Source organism: Eleutherodactylus coqui, chromosome 7 (genome assembly GCF_035609145.1).
Source record: "Eleutherodactylus coqui strain aEleCoq1 chromosome 7, aEleCoq1.hap1, whole genome shotgun sequence".
NCBI classification, from domain to species: domain Eukaryota; kingdom Metazoa; phylum Chordata; class Amphibia; order Anura; family Eleutherodactylidae; genus Eleutherodactylus; species Eleutherodactylus coqui.
This window is the reverse complement of record NC_089843.1, coordinates 43227946-43244985: the sequence shown is the minus strand read 5'-3', so window position 1 is coordinate 43244985 and position 17040 is coordinate 43227946. Positions and strand designations below refer to the sequence as shown.

The 17040-nt window shown below is 48.1% G+C and overlaps 1 protein-coding gene across 1 annotated transcript in view; it reads right to left on the bottom strand.

Annotated features, from left to right (window-relative positions):
• LOC136573481 (vomeronasal type-2 receptor 26-like) overlaps window positions 1-17040 on the bottom strand; it is a 52664-nt gene that overhangs the window by 8005 nt on the left and 27619 nt on the right. The window contains exon 8 of the mRNA XM_066574770.1: window positions 3829-3952. Coding sequence (XP_066430867.1) covers window positions 3829-3952 — 124 coding nt within the window. The remainder of the gene's footprint in view (window positions 1-3828; window positions 3953-17040) is intronic.

The window sequence follows — 17040 nt, the reverse complement described above, 5'->3', positions numbered from 1 at the left end:
CCTCCTCCTCTGGCCATACACGCTGAAAGGATGACAGGCAAGCTGCATCTGTACCCTCAGCAGTGGGCCAAGCTGTCTCTTCCGCCTCCTCCTCATGCTCCTCCCCCTCCTCCTCCTCCTCTGGCCATACACGCTGAAAGGATGACAGGCAAGCAGCATCTGTCCCCTCAGCAGTGGACCAAGCTGTCTCTTCCCCCTCCTCCTCATGCTCCTCCCCCTCCTCCTCAACGCGCTGAGATATAGACATGAGGTTGCTCTGACTATCCACCGATGTTGCAGTGTCCGCAGGGTGGCAGTGTGCGTGTGGGATTTGTAGAAATGTGCGCAGAGCTGGCGCACCTTTCCGAGCAGGTATGACAAGTGGGGGTAGCTTTTCAGAAAGCGCTGAACCACCAAATTAAAGACATGGGCCAGGCATGGCACGTGCGTGAGGCTGCCGAGCTGCAGAGCCGCCACCAGGTTACGGCCGTTGTCACACACGACCCTGCCCGGTTGGAGGCTCTGGGGCGCAAGCCAACGGTCGGTCTGCTCTGTCAGACCCTGCAGCAGTTCGTGGGCCGTGTGCCTCCTATCTCCTATGCTGAGTAGTTTCAGCACGGCCTGCTGACGCTTGGCCACCGCTGTGCTGCCACGCCGCGTGACACCGACTGCTGGCGACGTGCTGCTGCTGCTGACACATCTTGATTGCGAGACAGAGGTTGCGTCGGAGGAGGAGGGTTTAGTGGAGGAAGCATACACCCCCGCAGATACCACCACTGAGCTGGGGCACGCAATTCGGGGGGTGGGTAGGACGTTAGTGGTCCCAGGCTCTGACTCTGTCCCAGCCTCCACTAAATTCACCCAATGTGCCGTCAGGGAGATATAGTGGCCCTGCCCGCCTGTGCTTGTCCACGTGTCTGTTGTTAAGTGGACCTTGGCAGTAACCGCGTTGGTGAGGGCGCGTACAATGTTGCGGGAGACGTGGTCGTGCAGGGCTGGGACGGCACATCGGGAAAAGTAGTGGCGACTGGGAAACGAGTAGCGCGGGGCCGCCGCCGCCATCATGCTTTTGAAAGCCTCCGTTTCCACAAGCCTATACGGCAGCATCTCTAGGCTGATCAATTTTGCAATGTGCACGGTTAACGCTTGAGCGTGCGGGTGCGTGGCGTCGTACTTGTGCTTGCGCTCAAACTGCGGCGCTAGCGACATCTGGACGCTACGCTGAGAGACATTGCTGGATGGGGCGGAGGACAGCGGAGCTGAGGGTGTGGGTGCAGGCCAGGAGACGGTAGTGCCTGTGTCCTCAGAGGGGGGTTGGATCTCAGTGGCAGGTTGGGGCACAGGGGGAGAGGCAGTGGTGCAAACCGGAGGTGGTGAACGGGCATCGTCCCACCTTGTGGGGTGGTTGGCCATCATATGCCTGTGCATGCTGGTGGTGGTGCCTCCCCAGCTCATCTTGGCGCGACAAAGGTTGCACACCACTGTTCGTCGGTCGTCAGGCGTCTCTGTGAAAAACTGCCACACCGTAGAGCACCTTGACCTCTGCAGGGTGGCATGGCGCGAGGGGGCGCTTTGGGAACCAGTTGGTGGATTATTCGGTCTGGCCCTGCCTCTACCCCTGGCCACCGCAGTGGCTCGGCCTGTGCCCACACCCTGACTTGGGCTTCCGTGTCCTCGCCCGCGTCCACGTCCTATAGGCCTACCCCTCAGCATGGTGTATTAGCAGTAGTGCAGAAACCGAACGCTGTAATTAAATGTGCCGCTTATTGGCCTGTGGTTGGAGGCTGACTTCGTTTACGGAACCCCAGGAAATAATTTAGCGCAAGCCTGCTGTAACACTTAGCTGGCTGCGTATTTATTTGGAGAAATTTTACCCCCAGCACACACGGACCCACAACACTGAGCAGAGTGACAGGCAGGCCAAATAGATTTTTTTCTAATCTTTTTTTGCACAAGGACCACTGCGTATATTCAATCTATATATGTCTTCTGGCCCTGCCTACGCAATTCTGTCCCTGATGTGTGTGACGGAACTGCAGTGTTGCACTGTCTGTTATTAAGTGCAACAGAGCGGTGATTTCAGAGCCAGGAAATAATTTTGCGCAAGCCTGCTGTAACACTTAGCTGGCTGCGTATTTATTTGGAGAACTACAACCCGCAGCAGACACAGACCCAGAACACTGAGCAGAGTGACAGGCAGGCCAAATATTTGTTTTTCAAAGATTTTTTTGCAAAAGGACCACTGCGTATATTCAATCTATAATATATGTCTTCTGGCCCTGCCTACACAATTCTGTCCCTGTAGTATTACTGCAGGGCGCAATGCTCTGCACGGCCGATATAGCAAAAAAAAAAAAATGTGCAACACTGCTAAAAGCAGCCTCCACACTACTGCACACGGTTAGATGTGGCCCTAAGAAGGACCGTTGGGGTTCTTGAAGCCTACACTAACTCCTAACGCTCTCCCTACAGCAGCTCCAACACTATAGCACTGTCCCTCAGCTATCTTACAACACATCTGAGGCGAGCCGCGGGAGGGGCCGATTTTTATACTCGGGTGACACCTGATCTCCCCAGCCACTCACAGCAGGGGGGTGGTATAGGGCTTGAACGACCCAGGGGGAAGTTGTAATGCCTTCCCTGTCTTTCAATTGGGCAGAAAAGCGCGCTAACGTCTCAGAGAGGAAACTGAAAGTAACTCGAACATCGCGTGGTACTCGTTACGTGTAACGAGCATCTCGAACACGCTAATACTCGAACGAGTATCAAGCTCGGACGAGTACGTTCGCTCATCTCTACTATCTATCCATCTTCTATCTATCTATTTATCTATCTATCTATCTGACTACCTTTTTTGGCCTTTTTCAAAATGCATAAAGATTTTTTTTGCTTATTTTTTCCCCCTATGTTTGTGATAGTAGTGTTTTATCCATAGAAGAGCTCAGCTGCATTGCTTGCCATCAGTAGCACTAAATTTACAAGAATATCTATCGTGTAATTTATTAACATTACATTAATGTGCATATTGGGAAAACCACAAAGGGCAATTTCTACATGAAGACATTGGTGACTCAGATTGAATTATTTTGGGAATGAAAGAATATCCTGCATTTATTGATTTTTGTTTACAATTAAACTATTAATGTGAAAATATTCAGTGATTGCAGTAAATAATTTTTGGGGTTTTCCTGTTAATGAAATGTATCCGTTATTCATAAGATAGATGATAAAAACCTGTTTGCTTCACTGGTGGTCTAACCATTCGGACCCCCAGCTAACCCAATGTGATTTTTACATGTGAATGAACTGCTGATGCACAATAATGACAACCGCTCTATTCACTTCTGTGCGATGGAGGAAAGTTGACGCGCTTGGCAAGCTTTCAACATCCCAAAGACTGAATGGAATGGTGATCACGCATGAGTCACCCGTTCCATCCACATTGCGAACACATGGTGTAGAGAAGTTGGGATTACTGGGACCCCCAAGCAGTCGAATCCCCAGTGATCAGTCATTTATTCCTTGTCCTGTGAATAGAGCACACATGTAATGAGAAATAACTCTTGTTATTATATGATAGACGGAACCCAATAAATAATGCTAAATCAATTAATAAAAAAATAGTGTGTCACCTTCTTGTGGATCACACATGTTGGTAGAGAATGAAGATACCTGAGACACTGACAGAATACAACTGAATGCTTTGATTGCCGAAAAACAAGAAACCCCGTAAACCATCAAAAGAACATGTAAATATGACTTCAGTGTTAGGCAGTAACAACATAACTGTTTTGGAAAAATCTACTACTGTGAACAAAATAGCTTATAGACTATGAAAAAAAATATTACCTGTGTCATTAGATATTTCTCCATCTAAACATTGTAGACATTCAAAGCAACACTTATGTCTTCCTCTCATTAGGATTCTTCGATAACCAGGTGGGCAGTCCTCAGAACATTTAGAGACTGGGATCTAAAACATAAATCATTGGAATATAATATTATAATGCTAGTGAACAGTTTTGTATAAGAGTAAGGATTTTTTTTTTTTTAAGTAAATTTAAATGGGGTGATCCAAAATTACTAGTTTTCCCTATTCACAGGATGAAGGATAACTTGTTGAATGGTGGGAGATCCATCTCTAAGCCCCCCAACAAATACAAAAATATGGGTCCTGTGTCCCCCATCCTCCTCACTGTGGGCTTACCGCAGCCCTCGCAGTAAGGATGAGACTGAATGGAGCACTGGTGGCAAATGTGCTGAATCTCCATTCACTTTCAAAGAGACTGTGTAGATACTAAAGTGGCTAGCGCTTGGATATTTCTGCTAACCCCTTTGAAATAAATGAAGTGCTCATCACACATGCTCGGGCAGCGCTTCATTCTTATGTCACTGCTTGGGGAAAAACGACTCTGCAGAAACAGACATAAGTGGCTATGAGACTCCTATGAGACCCTCACAGATAAAAAATGTGTCTTCTATCCGGTGGATAGGCTAAACTTGGTCATTCGGGTACAACCCCTTTCATTTTTTTTTTTTTACTTTAACTTTGAAACATAACATGAAAGGCCATTCTCACACAGGCATTTGTAAAAATGGAACACTTTTAAACATGGCCATTACCAGTGTTTTTGAACAGTATTTTTGATCGCGGTTGACATTTTTTTAATGGACCCCATTATTGCAATGGGTGATGTGGTGCGTTAAAAACGTGCTGAAGATACAGGATTCATTTTATCATGTGTTAGAAACATTTAGCTAAAACACTCATCTAAAAAGCCCCATTGAAATGAATGGAGATTCAGTACAGCATTTTTAGCCGGCGTTTTAAACACCCACTGAATACTCTGAAAGAACCGCCTGTCTGAGAGTTGCCTTAGAGGCTGATTCTTCCATTCTTCTTTCTCGCCTTCCCAGGACCACAGTCAAAATCATTACTTCTGAGCTGTGGGTCCCCAGTAATTAACTATCAATAGTTTTTGCTTGGAAAAAACCTTTAAGTCGACTCCAAAAATTTGTAAAGCTGGATTCTTGGCTCACTTCTAGACCTAATCAATGAGTTGAACTACTGCATAAAGTGTTGACAATGTAAACATACAAGAGTTCTGCTTAGTTTTTGTTCTAGCAAAGTGCATTCCTCCACCTGTATTGTTTGTTGTGTTGTTGAACAATTTGTGTGAAATCGACCTTAGAACAGGAGGCATTTTCCCATCCCAGTGAACAGTCAGAAATACATCAAAAGCATTTTTTTTATTCCTGAAACTATAGTTACTCTGTCACTTTGCTCTTCAACAAATACAAAACTACCAAGTGTTTTATGCACCAGTAAATTTTAAGATAGCCCTGACCTACCATCAAGGCCAGAGGCGCTGCTCTACTCACTCCAGATTTGATATCATTATACCTCGGATAGAGGCAGATTTAGGAACAGGAAGGCTCTGTGATAGTGACCCCACTGTGCAGATCTAGTTACTGGGTCAGACTCAGGTGTTGCTTATATTGTTTATACTTGCAACCCTGGGCTTGGCACTATTTGACAGGGGTCACTTTGACTGACTGATTGTTGGCACTAAGGGCTTATGGTTGACTCCTGAAAATTTTTTTCCAGAGAGTCATTCTCTATTTAAGCACGAGAAACTGCCGCTATTGGCAGCGTATGCCCTATATTGCCCGATATCAAGTCTAAGTAAGGAGTCTTTACAGTGCACATTGAGATACTGAGTCAGACCCGGCTGCTACATATATTATCTTGGACAACAATCCTGGTCTGACCAGTAGGCACTTCCTGAAGAAGGGTCAATTAAGACCCATTTATAGTCTACACATGAGACTTAAAGGAGATGTCTCGAGGAAGCAGTGAATTTTTTTTTTGCCCAGTCCCCCCCATTAAGTACACATTACTAAGCCCCCCTGTAAATTACTTTTCTAGCTGGTTCGTACTTACCGTTCCAGCGTTTCAGCAACTTATAAAAGTTTCCCCAAGATGGCCGCCGGCTCTTTTCCCGTCGCTCGCTGCAGCCCGACGTGCGCGCTCCCGAGACGCTGCCAGCTGTGTCTCCATGGCAACCAGACGCCCCGCAGCCGCCGACCGAACCCACCGCAGCCGCCGACCAGTCACCCACCGCCAGGCAGCAGGTAACCGGCGCAGCCCCCCCCCCCCATCACAGCAGCAGCCCCCCCGGCGCAGCGACAGCCCCCCCCGGCCCAGCGCTAGTTCCCCCGGCCTAGCGACAGCCCCCCCCCCCGGCCCAGCGACAGCCCCCCCCGGCCCAGCGCTACTTCCCCCGGCGCAGCGACAGCCCCCCCCATCGCAGCGACAGCCCCCCCATCGCAGCAACAGCCCCCCCATCGCAGCGGCAGCCCAGCACAGCGGCAGCCCCCCCCCCCGCGGCCCAGCGATAGCCTCCCCCGGCCCAGCGCTACTTCCCCCGGCGCAGCGACAGCCCCCCCCATCGCAGCGACAGCCCCCCCATCGCAGCGGCAGCCCGGCGCAGCGGCAGCCCCCCCCCCCCCCCCCGGCCCAGCGCTACTTCCCCCGACGCAGCGACAGCCCCCCCCATCGCAGCGGCAGCCCGGCGCAGCGGCAGCCCCCCCCCCCCGGCCCATCACTTACCAGGACAGCTGGGCGGCTTCTCCGGACAGCTCGGCAGCTCTGCACCTTCCTCTAACAGAGGAAGGTACAGAATGGCCGCTCCAGCGCGCTCCCGAGCAGTGACAGCTCGTCTGCGCATGCGCAGAAGAGCTGTAGCGGGGAGCACACTGAAGCGGCTCGTGCTTAATGGAGAAGACCGGACTGCGCAAGCGCGTCTAAAAAAGCAAGCTGCCGGCGAATTTAGACGGAACCATGGAGACGAGGACGCTAGCAACGGAGCAGGTAAGTGGAATAACTTCTGTATGGCTCATATTTAATGCACAATGTATATTACAAAGTGCATTAATATGGCCATACAGAAGTGTATAACCCCACTTTGTTTCGTGAGACCACCCCTTTAATGCTACTCTCGCAATAATTTCCTAGAGAGTCTTCCTCTATCTGAATACGGGACACCACCGCCACATGGTAGTGTATGCCCGATATCAATGTCAACTATGCTCTAGTTGACACTAAATAGGATACCGCCTATATTTGGCTGGCTTCCTTTTGATCCTATGTATATCGATTTATCACTGTGAACTAGTAGATACAGCACGAATACCTGGAGTGATTGGCCTACTATCGTATTTTTCTGGTACCGAGTGAACTCGGAGATAGACAATGAACAAGCACAAATGACTTCTTTTGTACTAATAAACATACAAAACTGATTCTTTAGTACTAAACTCAATGATCTCCTGATGATCCGCCACCATTAGCGGAGAAACGCGTTGAGAAAAAATTACAAGAGATTACACAGTACTGAGAGAGTAACTACAAGAGACTATACAATGTTTATAAAATAAACAAAAAACAGTGCCTATATCAAAAATCCTAATGAATTAAATAATCAAGGACTGTTTAAACAGTTCCTGGAAGGAGAAGAAGTGTGTCCATTGACATATGTACTGGACCCACAACTTTCCCCTTTCCCCTTTTTTGCTCGCATAAATCTAAACAACAGAGGGATTCTAGAGAGACATATATGTTCATGGACAATGATGCAAAGACCTGTATTATCACAGGATATACATCATTTACCTTCCCTTACACTATAACCCTCTAGAAATATATCCTCCCTCTGCCTAGGACTGGATTATGTTCATCATCAATTCCAGCCTTATTGCTAGGATTACTTAGTGATACAAACTAAGCTGTTCATCTCTTTGATAGTGAACCTCTTTCCTAGAACTAAGAGCACGGGAAAGGGACATTAGTAAAGAATCTGGTCCGAGTTCTTTTTAATTCTGTTAATCAAAGCCACTGTATTCGCTAATTATCTATAATATGCTGTTCCCTTCTGCTATAATCATCACTAAGAGGGAAGTAGCATAGGATATGGTGTTAAAGTCTCTGAAGAGACTTCCATATCCCTGCTAACCTAGTGGCTCTTGTGTTGTGCCCTGTGTTTGTCCAAATAGGTTTTAAATATAATTAATAAAAGTAATTATTTCTAAATTTGTCTAAACTGTGAAAGGGAGTAAATTTTAAGATACAGCAAAAGAGAGAGAGAGAGAGAGAGAGAGAGAGAGAGAGAGAGAGAGAGAGAGACTAAATAGGAAAAGTAAAGGGGTGACAGCTGCAAAATTAAATGCTGATTGCAAAAGTTATTGCACCCCTATGTAATGTATTTTCTTTGTGTCATACAAGCATGAAATTTGGCACAAGCATTCTTTAGGTAGAAAATTAGGAGAATGGGAAGGGTGGTACATTCTGCAGAGGTACATTGGTACATGCAGCCTGAGGAGAATCTAATGCTCCTCTATGTGTATACATATGTTATTCCTCGGTTCCTCTAAAGTAACCTTGACTTCTTAAAATTTTTTGTGCAAACAACATGTAAACACCTGTATCAAATTAACTCAGGCAAAGCCGGGTATATCAGATAGTATATGTATATAAAATGTGTTGCAAGTCCATACATACCAAATTGAGTGAATGTGACTGTAATCTTAGTAAAATATTACAGCATTTGGAGCTCCACTTTTACCCAGGCCCACATTTTGTTTACTACTGACTCCGTGTGACACTGTCTGCTCAGTGAAGGCTTGAAACCCATTCAACATACTTATCTAGATTACTTTGTGCCTCTAAATCTGAAGAATTCAGAGACTGTCACCAGATCTGTATGTGTGTGACATGATTGCTTAGAGCCTTTGTAAGTTTATTACTACCTAACATTCTATTACGTGGTTAATACTCACTTTACCATTTTTCCAAACTATTTTGCTAGTATCAATAAAAAGTTGATCTTCCTGTAAAGAGCTATTGAATGTTCCAACATTTCTTAAGATATACCAAATACGAGACACTAATATAAAATTATTAATCCGATAATTTGAAGTCATTTCTCCTTTCTCATTAAAATAAATGTCTCCTCCCATGGGATCTTGGAAATGCAGTCTTCTTAAAAAGTACTAAAAAATGAAATGCATGAGAAGGACACAAACTTAGTGAATACCTTTTTTGATATTTGCAGTAAAAAAGTCATTCATGGATTTTGGTGGAATCTACCTTCCAATTATGCCCAGCATACGGTGAAAAATTATCTTTAGGCTGCATTCACACAAACGTATATCGGCTCGGTTTTCACGCCAAGCCGATATAGGTCGTACTCATCTGCATGGGGGGAGGATGGAAGAGCCAGGAGCAGGAACTGAGCTCCCACCCCCTCTCTGCCTCCTCTCCACCCCTCTGCACTATTTGCAATGGGGAGAGGCGGGACAGGGGCGGGGATAATTCTCAGAACTTAGCCCCACCCCCATCCCACCTCCTTTCATTGCAAATAGTGCAGAGGGGCGGAGAGGAGGCAGAGATGGTGCGGGAGCTCAGTTCCTGCACCTGGCTCATCCATCCTCCCCCCCCCCGAAGATGAGGACGACGTATATCGGCTCGGCGTGAAAACCGAGCCGATATACATTCGTGTAAATGCAGCCTTAAACTTAGATGCTTCCCCAAATTTATAATCTGGTACAGATAGTGCCCAGCCAAATTCAAATGACTTATTTTAATAGGTTCAAAACCTTTATTAACTGCTTTCCGTTGAATACGAAACATTGCCTAATATCAATTAACACTCAAGAAGTCTAATAGTGGATTTTGCCTATCAGACCTTATACCTACTATTAGGCCAATCATCTCAACAGTTAGCTAAATTAAATCCCCATTTACACGCGACGATTATTGCTAAAAATTTGTTCAAATGATATCTTTTGAGTGATAATCATTGCGTGTAAACGCTTCCATCTTTCAATCTTCAGCTGAACAATGACTTTTAGGTCAGTCTTAAAATTCATTGTTCAGCCGGAGAGAGATAGCAGGGAATGCATGCTATGTTCTCCACGGGAGCAGCTGATTATTTTGTATTCAGCTAACAGCCAGCGACAGCCCGTGTGAAGACAATGCAGCTGAATACAAAGTCCAGACCACGTGATGGGATTCGAAAACAACTGCTGGAGCTCACTTACACGCAAATGAAGGTAATAAACTGCTGATGGCCATTAGTGTCCATCAGCAGTTTATGTAAATGATCGCTAAAACTGTCAATCTTTTGTTCGTTTGAAAGATTGTCTTTGCATGTAAATCGGCCTTTAGGGTGGCTTTACATTAGACAATGATCACTCGAATATGCATTCAGAATAGTAGCTTAAGCAAGTTACTAATATTTGAATGATTGCTATTTGCATACATTTACACACAAGGAACATTGTTCAGTCGTTAAAGAGAGAGCCAGAGAGACAATCTTCAGGTAAATAAATTGACAAGTTGTTTAATAAGTCTTCTCCTCACTGCTGGTTTTGCAGTAACCCTTTTGAAACTTCACCATGTGGCCAAACAGAACTGTCCCATGATGGAACTAAATTGTGCAGGGGAAGTTTGGGGTTCAAGCATGTGTAGAGTGCTTGGTAATTCTACATTACACCACACTGACAGCTTTAAAACAAACTTTGTGGTGACAGATTCTCAATAAAGTCTGTGTCTTTCTTCACAACTGTTTTCTTATTTTGCTCTAATGCATCTAGAATGAAAAAAGAAAGAACCTTGCAAATAATCTTCACCAAAAACACTCTGTTTGCGTTTTTTATTTTTATACCAACCTTATCTTGTCTGTAAGCATAGAAATACATACAATAGTTCTGCTTACCAGCTACAGTATAGCTAAAATATTACAAAAAATTCTAAAAAAGTCTATTTGCAAAACTGCATATATATTTTTAAATTTTAGGTGCATCAGGGCAAAAAAAAAGTTGTTTGTGAACTGTCCATAGCTCTTAGTCCTAAATAGAGATGAGCGAGCGTACTCGTCCGAGCTTGATGCTCGTTCGAGTATTAGGGCACTCGAGATGCTCGTTACTCGAGACGAGCACCACGCGGTGTTCGAGTCACTTCCATTTTCTTCCCAGAAAAGTTTGTGCCGTTTTCTGGCCAATAGAAACACAGGGAAGGCATTACAACTTCCTCCTGTGAAGTTCCAGCCCTATCCCACCCCCCTGCAGTGAGTGGCTGGGGATATCAGGTGACACCCGAGTATCTAAACTGCGGCCGGCCGCGGCTCGCCACAGATGCACGCTGAGAGACATTAGGGAAAGTGCCGTCCTGCTGTAGCTGCTATAGGGAGAGTGTTAGGCTGTTATCTTCGTCTTCAAGAACCCCAACGGTCCTTCTTAGGGCCACATCTGACCGTGTGCAGTACTGTTGAGGCTGCTTTTAGGAGTTTTGCACATTTTTTTTTTTTTTTGTATATCGGGCGTGCAGACCATAGCGTCCTCAGTCTACAGTCATTTTACTGAGTATAGGGGCAGTACTGGTGAGGCAGGGACAGTGGTACAGGGAAAGAGATATACTGGCTATATAGGCAGTGGTCTTTTTAAAAAAAAATGGAAAAAAAAATCTTTGGGCTGCCTGTGACCGTGTTCAGTTTACTGCGTGTCTGCTGGGGGTAGTAGTCGCTCACTATTACCCAGCTAGGTGTTACTGCAGCCTTGCACATAATTTTTTCTGGCTGCACTGTGCTTTCAATAACCACAGTCATCCTCCAACAGGGAAATCCATATACAGGCTATATAGGCAGTGGGCTTTTTCCCAAAAATTGAAAAAAAATACTATATTTGGGCTGCCTATGACCGTCTTCAGTTTACTGCGTGTCTGCTGGGGGTAGTAGTCGTTCATTATTACCCAGCCAAGCCTATGACCGTGTACAGTTTACTGCGTGTCTGCTGGGGGTAGTAGTCGCTCATTATTACCCAGCTAAGCGTTACAGCAGGCTTGCGCATCATTGTTTCCTGGCTCTGCTGTGTCCGTTACATGATCGCCGTCATCCCGCCAGAGGGAAAGAGTATACATATATACGCTGCATACGGTGTCTGTCTGGTTTTTCACCTCACCATTTTAAAAAATTGAAGCAAAATACTTAAGGCCTACCACTGGCCTTTGGCCACTTGATTGGTTCTTCGCTGTGAATTCCAGTAGCTCAGCCATACGCACCTAGATCTCACTACAGGCTTGCGCATAATTGTTTCCTGGCTCTGCTGTGTCCGTTACATGATCACCGTCATCCTGCCAGAGGGAAAGAGTATACATATATACGCTGCCTACAGTATCTGTCTGGTTTTTCACCTCACCATTTTAAAAAATTGAAGCAAAATACTTAAAGGGGTTGTCCCGCGCCAAAACGGGTTGTTTTTTTTTTCAATAGCCCCCCCCTGTTCGGCGCGAGACAAACCCGATGCATGTGTTGAAAAAAAAAACGGATAGTACTTACCCGAATCCCCGCACTCCGGTGACTTCTTACTTACCTTGCGAAGATGGCCGCCGGGATCTTCACCCTCGGTGGACCGCAGCTCTTCTGTGCGGTCCATTGCCGATTCCAGCCTCCTGATTGGCTGGAATTGGCACACGTGACGGGGCGGAGCTACGAGAAGCAGCTCTCCAGCACGAGCAGCCCCATTCAACACGGAGAAGACCGGACTGCGCAAGTGCGTCTAATCGGGCGATTAGACGCTGAAAATTAGACGGCACCATGGAGACGGGGACGCCAGCAACGGAACAGGTAAGTGAATAACTTCTATATGGCTCATAATTAATGCACAATGTACATTACAAAGTGCATTAATATGGCCATACAGAAGTGCTTACCCCCACTTTGTTTCGCGGGACAACCCCTTTAAGGCCTACCATTGGCCTTTGGCCACTTGACTGGTTCTGCCCTGTGAATTCCAGTAGCTCAGTCATACGCACCTAGGTTTCACTACAGGCTTGCACATAATTGTTTCCTGGCTCTGCTGTGCATTACGTAAGCGAAGTCCGCCTCCAAACACAGGCCAATAAGCGGCACATTTAATTACAGCGTTCTGTTTCTGCTCTACTCGTAATACACCATGCTGAGGGGTAGGGGTAGGCCTAGAGTACGTGGACGCGGGCGAGGAGGCCCAAGTTAGTGTGTGGGCACAGGCCGAGCTCCTGGTCCAAGTGTATCGCAGCCGACTGCTGCGGGATTAGGAGAGAGGCAAGCTTCTGGGGTCCCCAGATTCATCTCACAATTAATGGGTCCACGCGGTAGACCTTTATTAGAAACTGAGCAGTGTGAGCAGGTCCTGTCAGTGATGGCAGAAACTGCATCCACCAAACTATCCACCGTCACCACCCAGTCTTCTACGCCGTCCACTGCTGTATCCCTGAATCCTCTCGCTGCTGCTCCTCCCTTCTCCCAGCCTCGTCCCTCCCAGCAAATGACACATTCAGAGGAGCAGGCAGGCTCCCAGGAACTGTTCTCGGGTCCCGGCATTGAGTGCGAAAAAATGGATCCTCTATCACATGAGGAGTTTCTCATGACCGATGCCCAACCTTTGGAAAGTTCCCGGGATCCAGGTGAGGAGACTGGGGACTTACGGCAACTGTCTCAAGAGCTTTCAGTGGGTGAGGAGGACGATGACGATGAGACACAGTTATCTATCAGTGAGGTAGTAGTAATTTCAGTAACTCCGAGGGAGGTGCGCACAGAGGATTAGGAGGAAGAGCAGCTGGACGATGAGGTGACTGACCCCACCTGGTTTGCTAAGCCTACTGAGGACAGGTCTTCAGAGGGGGAAGCAAGTGCAGCAGCAGGGCAGGTTGGAAGAGGCAGTGCGTGGCCAGGGGTAGAGGCAGGGCCAGACCGAATAATCCACCAACTGTTTCCCAAAGCTCCCCCTCGCGCCATGCCACCCTGCAGAGGCCGAGGTGCTCAAAGGTGTGACAGTTTTTCACTGAGAGTGCAGACGACCGACAAACTATGGTGTGCAAGGTTTGTCGCGCCAAGATCAGCCGGGGAGCCACCACCACCAGCCTCACTACCACCAGCATTCGCAGGCAGATGATGGCCAAGCACCCCACAAGGTGGGATGAAGGCTGTTCACCGCCTCCGGTTTGCACCACTGCCTCTCCCCCTGTGCCCCAACCTGCCACTGAGATCCAACCCCCCTCTCAGGACACAGGCACGACCGTCTCCCGGCCTGCACCCACACCCTCACCTCCGCTGTCCTCGGCCCCATCCAGCAATGTCTCTCAGCGCAGCGTCCAGCCGTCACTAGCGCAACTGTTTGAGCACAGCCTGGAGATGCTGCCGTATAGGCTTGTGGAAATGAAGGCTTTCAAAAACATGATAGCGGCGGCGGCCCCGCGCTACTCGGTTCCCAGTCGCCACTACTTTTCCTGATGTGCCGTCCCAGCACGGTGAATTTAGTGGAGGCTGGGACAGAGTCAGAGCCTGGGACCGCTCACGCCCTACCCACCCCCAGAATTGCGGTCCCCAGCTCGGTGCTCGTATCTGCGGCGGTATATGCTTCCTCCACTTAAGCACCCTCCTCCTCCTCCTACGCAACCTCTGTCTTGCAATCAAGATGTGTCAGCAGCAGCACGTCGCCAGAAGTCGGTGTCGCGCGGCGTGGCAGCACAGCGGTGGGCAAGCGTCAGCAGGCTGTGCTGAAACTACTCAGCTTAGGAGAGAAGAGGCACACGGCCCACGAACTGCTGCAGGGTCTGACAGAGCTGACCGACTGCTGGCTTTCGCCGCTGAGCCACCAACCGGGCATGGTCGTGTGTGACAACGGCCGTAACTTGGTGGCGGCTCTGCAGCTCGGCAGCCTCACGCACGTGCCATGTCTGGCCCACGTCTTTAATTTGGTGGTTCAGCGGTTTCTGAAAAGCTACTCACGCTTGTCAGACCTGCTCGGAAAGGTGCGCCGGGTCAGCGCACATTTCCGCAAGTCCAAGACGGACGCTGCCACCCTGCGGACCCTGCAACATCGGTTTAATCTGCCAGTGCACCGACTGCTGTGCGACGTGCCCACATGGTGGAACTCTACGCTCCACATGTTGGCCAGGCTCTATGAGCAGCGTAGAGCTACAGTGGAATACCAACTCCAACATGGGCGGCGTATCGGGAGTCAGCCTCCTCAATTCTTTACAGAAGACTGGGCCTGGTTGGCAGACATCTGCCAGGTCCTTGGAAACTTTGAGGAGTCTACCCAGATGGTGAGCGGCGATGCTGCAATCATTAGCATCACCATTCCTCTGCTATGCCTCTTGAGAAGTTCCCTGCAAAGCATAAAGGCAGACGCTTTGTGCTCGGAAACGGAGGCGGGGGAAGACAGTATGTCGCTGGATAGTCAGACCACCCTCATGTCTATATCTCAGCGCGTTGAGGAGGAGGAAGAGGAGGTGGAGGAGCCTGAGGAGGAGTAGGGGGAAGAGACAGCCGGGCCCACTGCTGAGGGTACCCATGCTGCTTGCCTGTCATCCTTTCAGCGTGTATGGCCTGAGGAGGAGAAGGAGGAACCTGAAAGTGATCTTCCTAGTGAGGACAGCCATGTGTTGCGTACAGGTACCCTGGCACACATGGCAGACTTCATGTTAGGATGCCTTTCTTGTGACCCTCGCGTTAGACGCATTCTGGCCACTACAGATTACTGGGTGTACACACTGCTCGACCCACGGTATAAGGAGAGCCTTTCCACTCTCATACCCGAAGAGGAAAGGGGTTCGAGAGTGATGCTATACCACAGGACCCTGTTGGACAAACTGATGGTAAAATTCCCATCCGACAGCGCTAGTGGCAGAAGGCGCAGTTCCGAGGGCCAGGTAGCAGGGGAAGCGCGGAGATCAGGCAGCATGTACAGTGCAGGCAGGGCAACACTTTTCAAGGCCTTTGCCAGCTTTATGGCTCCCCAGCAAGACTGTGTCACCACTCCCCAGTCAAGGCTGAGTCGGCGGGAGCACTGTAAAAGGATGGTGAGGGAGCACGTCGCCGATCGCACGACCGTCCTCTGTGACACCTCTGCTCCGTACAACTACTGGGTGTCGAAGCTGGACACGTGGCCTGAACTCGCGCTGTATGCCCTGGAGGTGCTTGCTTGCCCTGTGGCTAGCGTCTTGTCAGAGAGGGTGTGTAGTGCGGCTGGGGAAATCATCACGGATAAGCGTACCCGCCTGTCAACTGACAGTGCCGACAGGCTTACACTCATAAATATGAACAAAGCCTGGATTTCCCCAGACTTCTCTTCTCCACCAGCAGACAGCAGCGATACCTAAACAATACGTAGGCTGCACCTGCGGATGGAAGCATCGTTCTCTATCACCATAAAAAACGGGGACCCTTTAGCTTCATCAATCTGTGTATTATATTCATCCTCCTTCTCCTGCTCTTCCTCCTGAAACCTCACGTAATCACGCCAAACGGGCAATTTTTCTTAGGCCCACAAGGCTCAGTCATATTACTTTTGTAAACAATGTTTATACGTTTCAATTCTCATTAAAGCATTGAAACTTGCACCTGAACCAATTTTTATTTTAACTGGGCTGCTCCAGGATTACTAGGATTACCTAGTAATTTTTATGGGCTTCGCCTGCACTCATGCTACAGCAAAGTGTGTGGGGTTGGCCTACACTTTTGCTACATAAATGTAACTGGGGCCTTGTCTATACTGCAACTACTGAAATGTGAAAGAGACTGTTATCTCCCTAATCTGCTGCAACGGGAATGTTACTGTGGCCTGTCTTGACTGCTACTACTACTGAAATGGAACTAATACTGTGCTCCCCCTATACTGCTGCTTTGGAATTGTTACTGGGGCCTGTCTTGCCTGCTACTATTACTGAAATGGAACTAAGACTGTGCTCCCCCTATACTGCTGCTAGTGATATGTTACTGGGGCCTGTCTAGACTGCTACTACTACTGAAATGGAACTAATACTGTGCTCCCCCTATACTGCTGCTAGTGATATGTTACTGCGGCCTGTCTTGACTGCTACTACTACTGAAATGGAACTAATACTGTGCTCCCCCTATACTGCTGCTAGTGATATGTTACTGGGGCCTGTCTTGACTGCTACTACTACTGAAATGGAACTAATACTGTGCTCCCCCTATACTGCTGCTAGTGATATGTTAC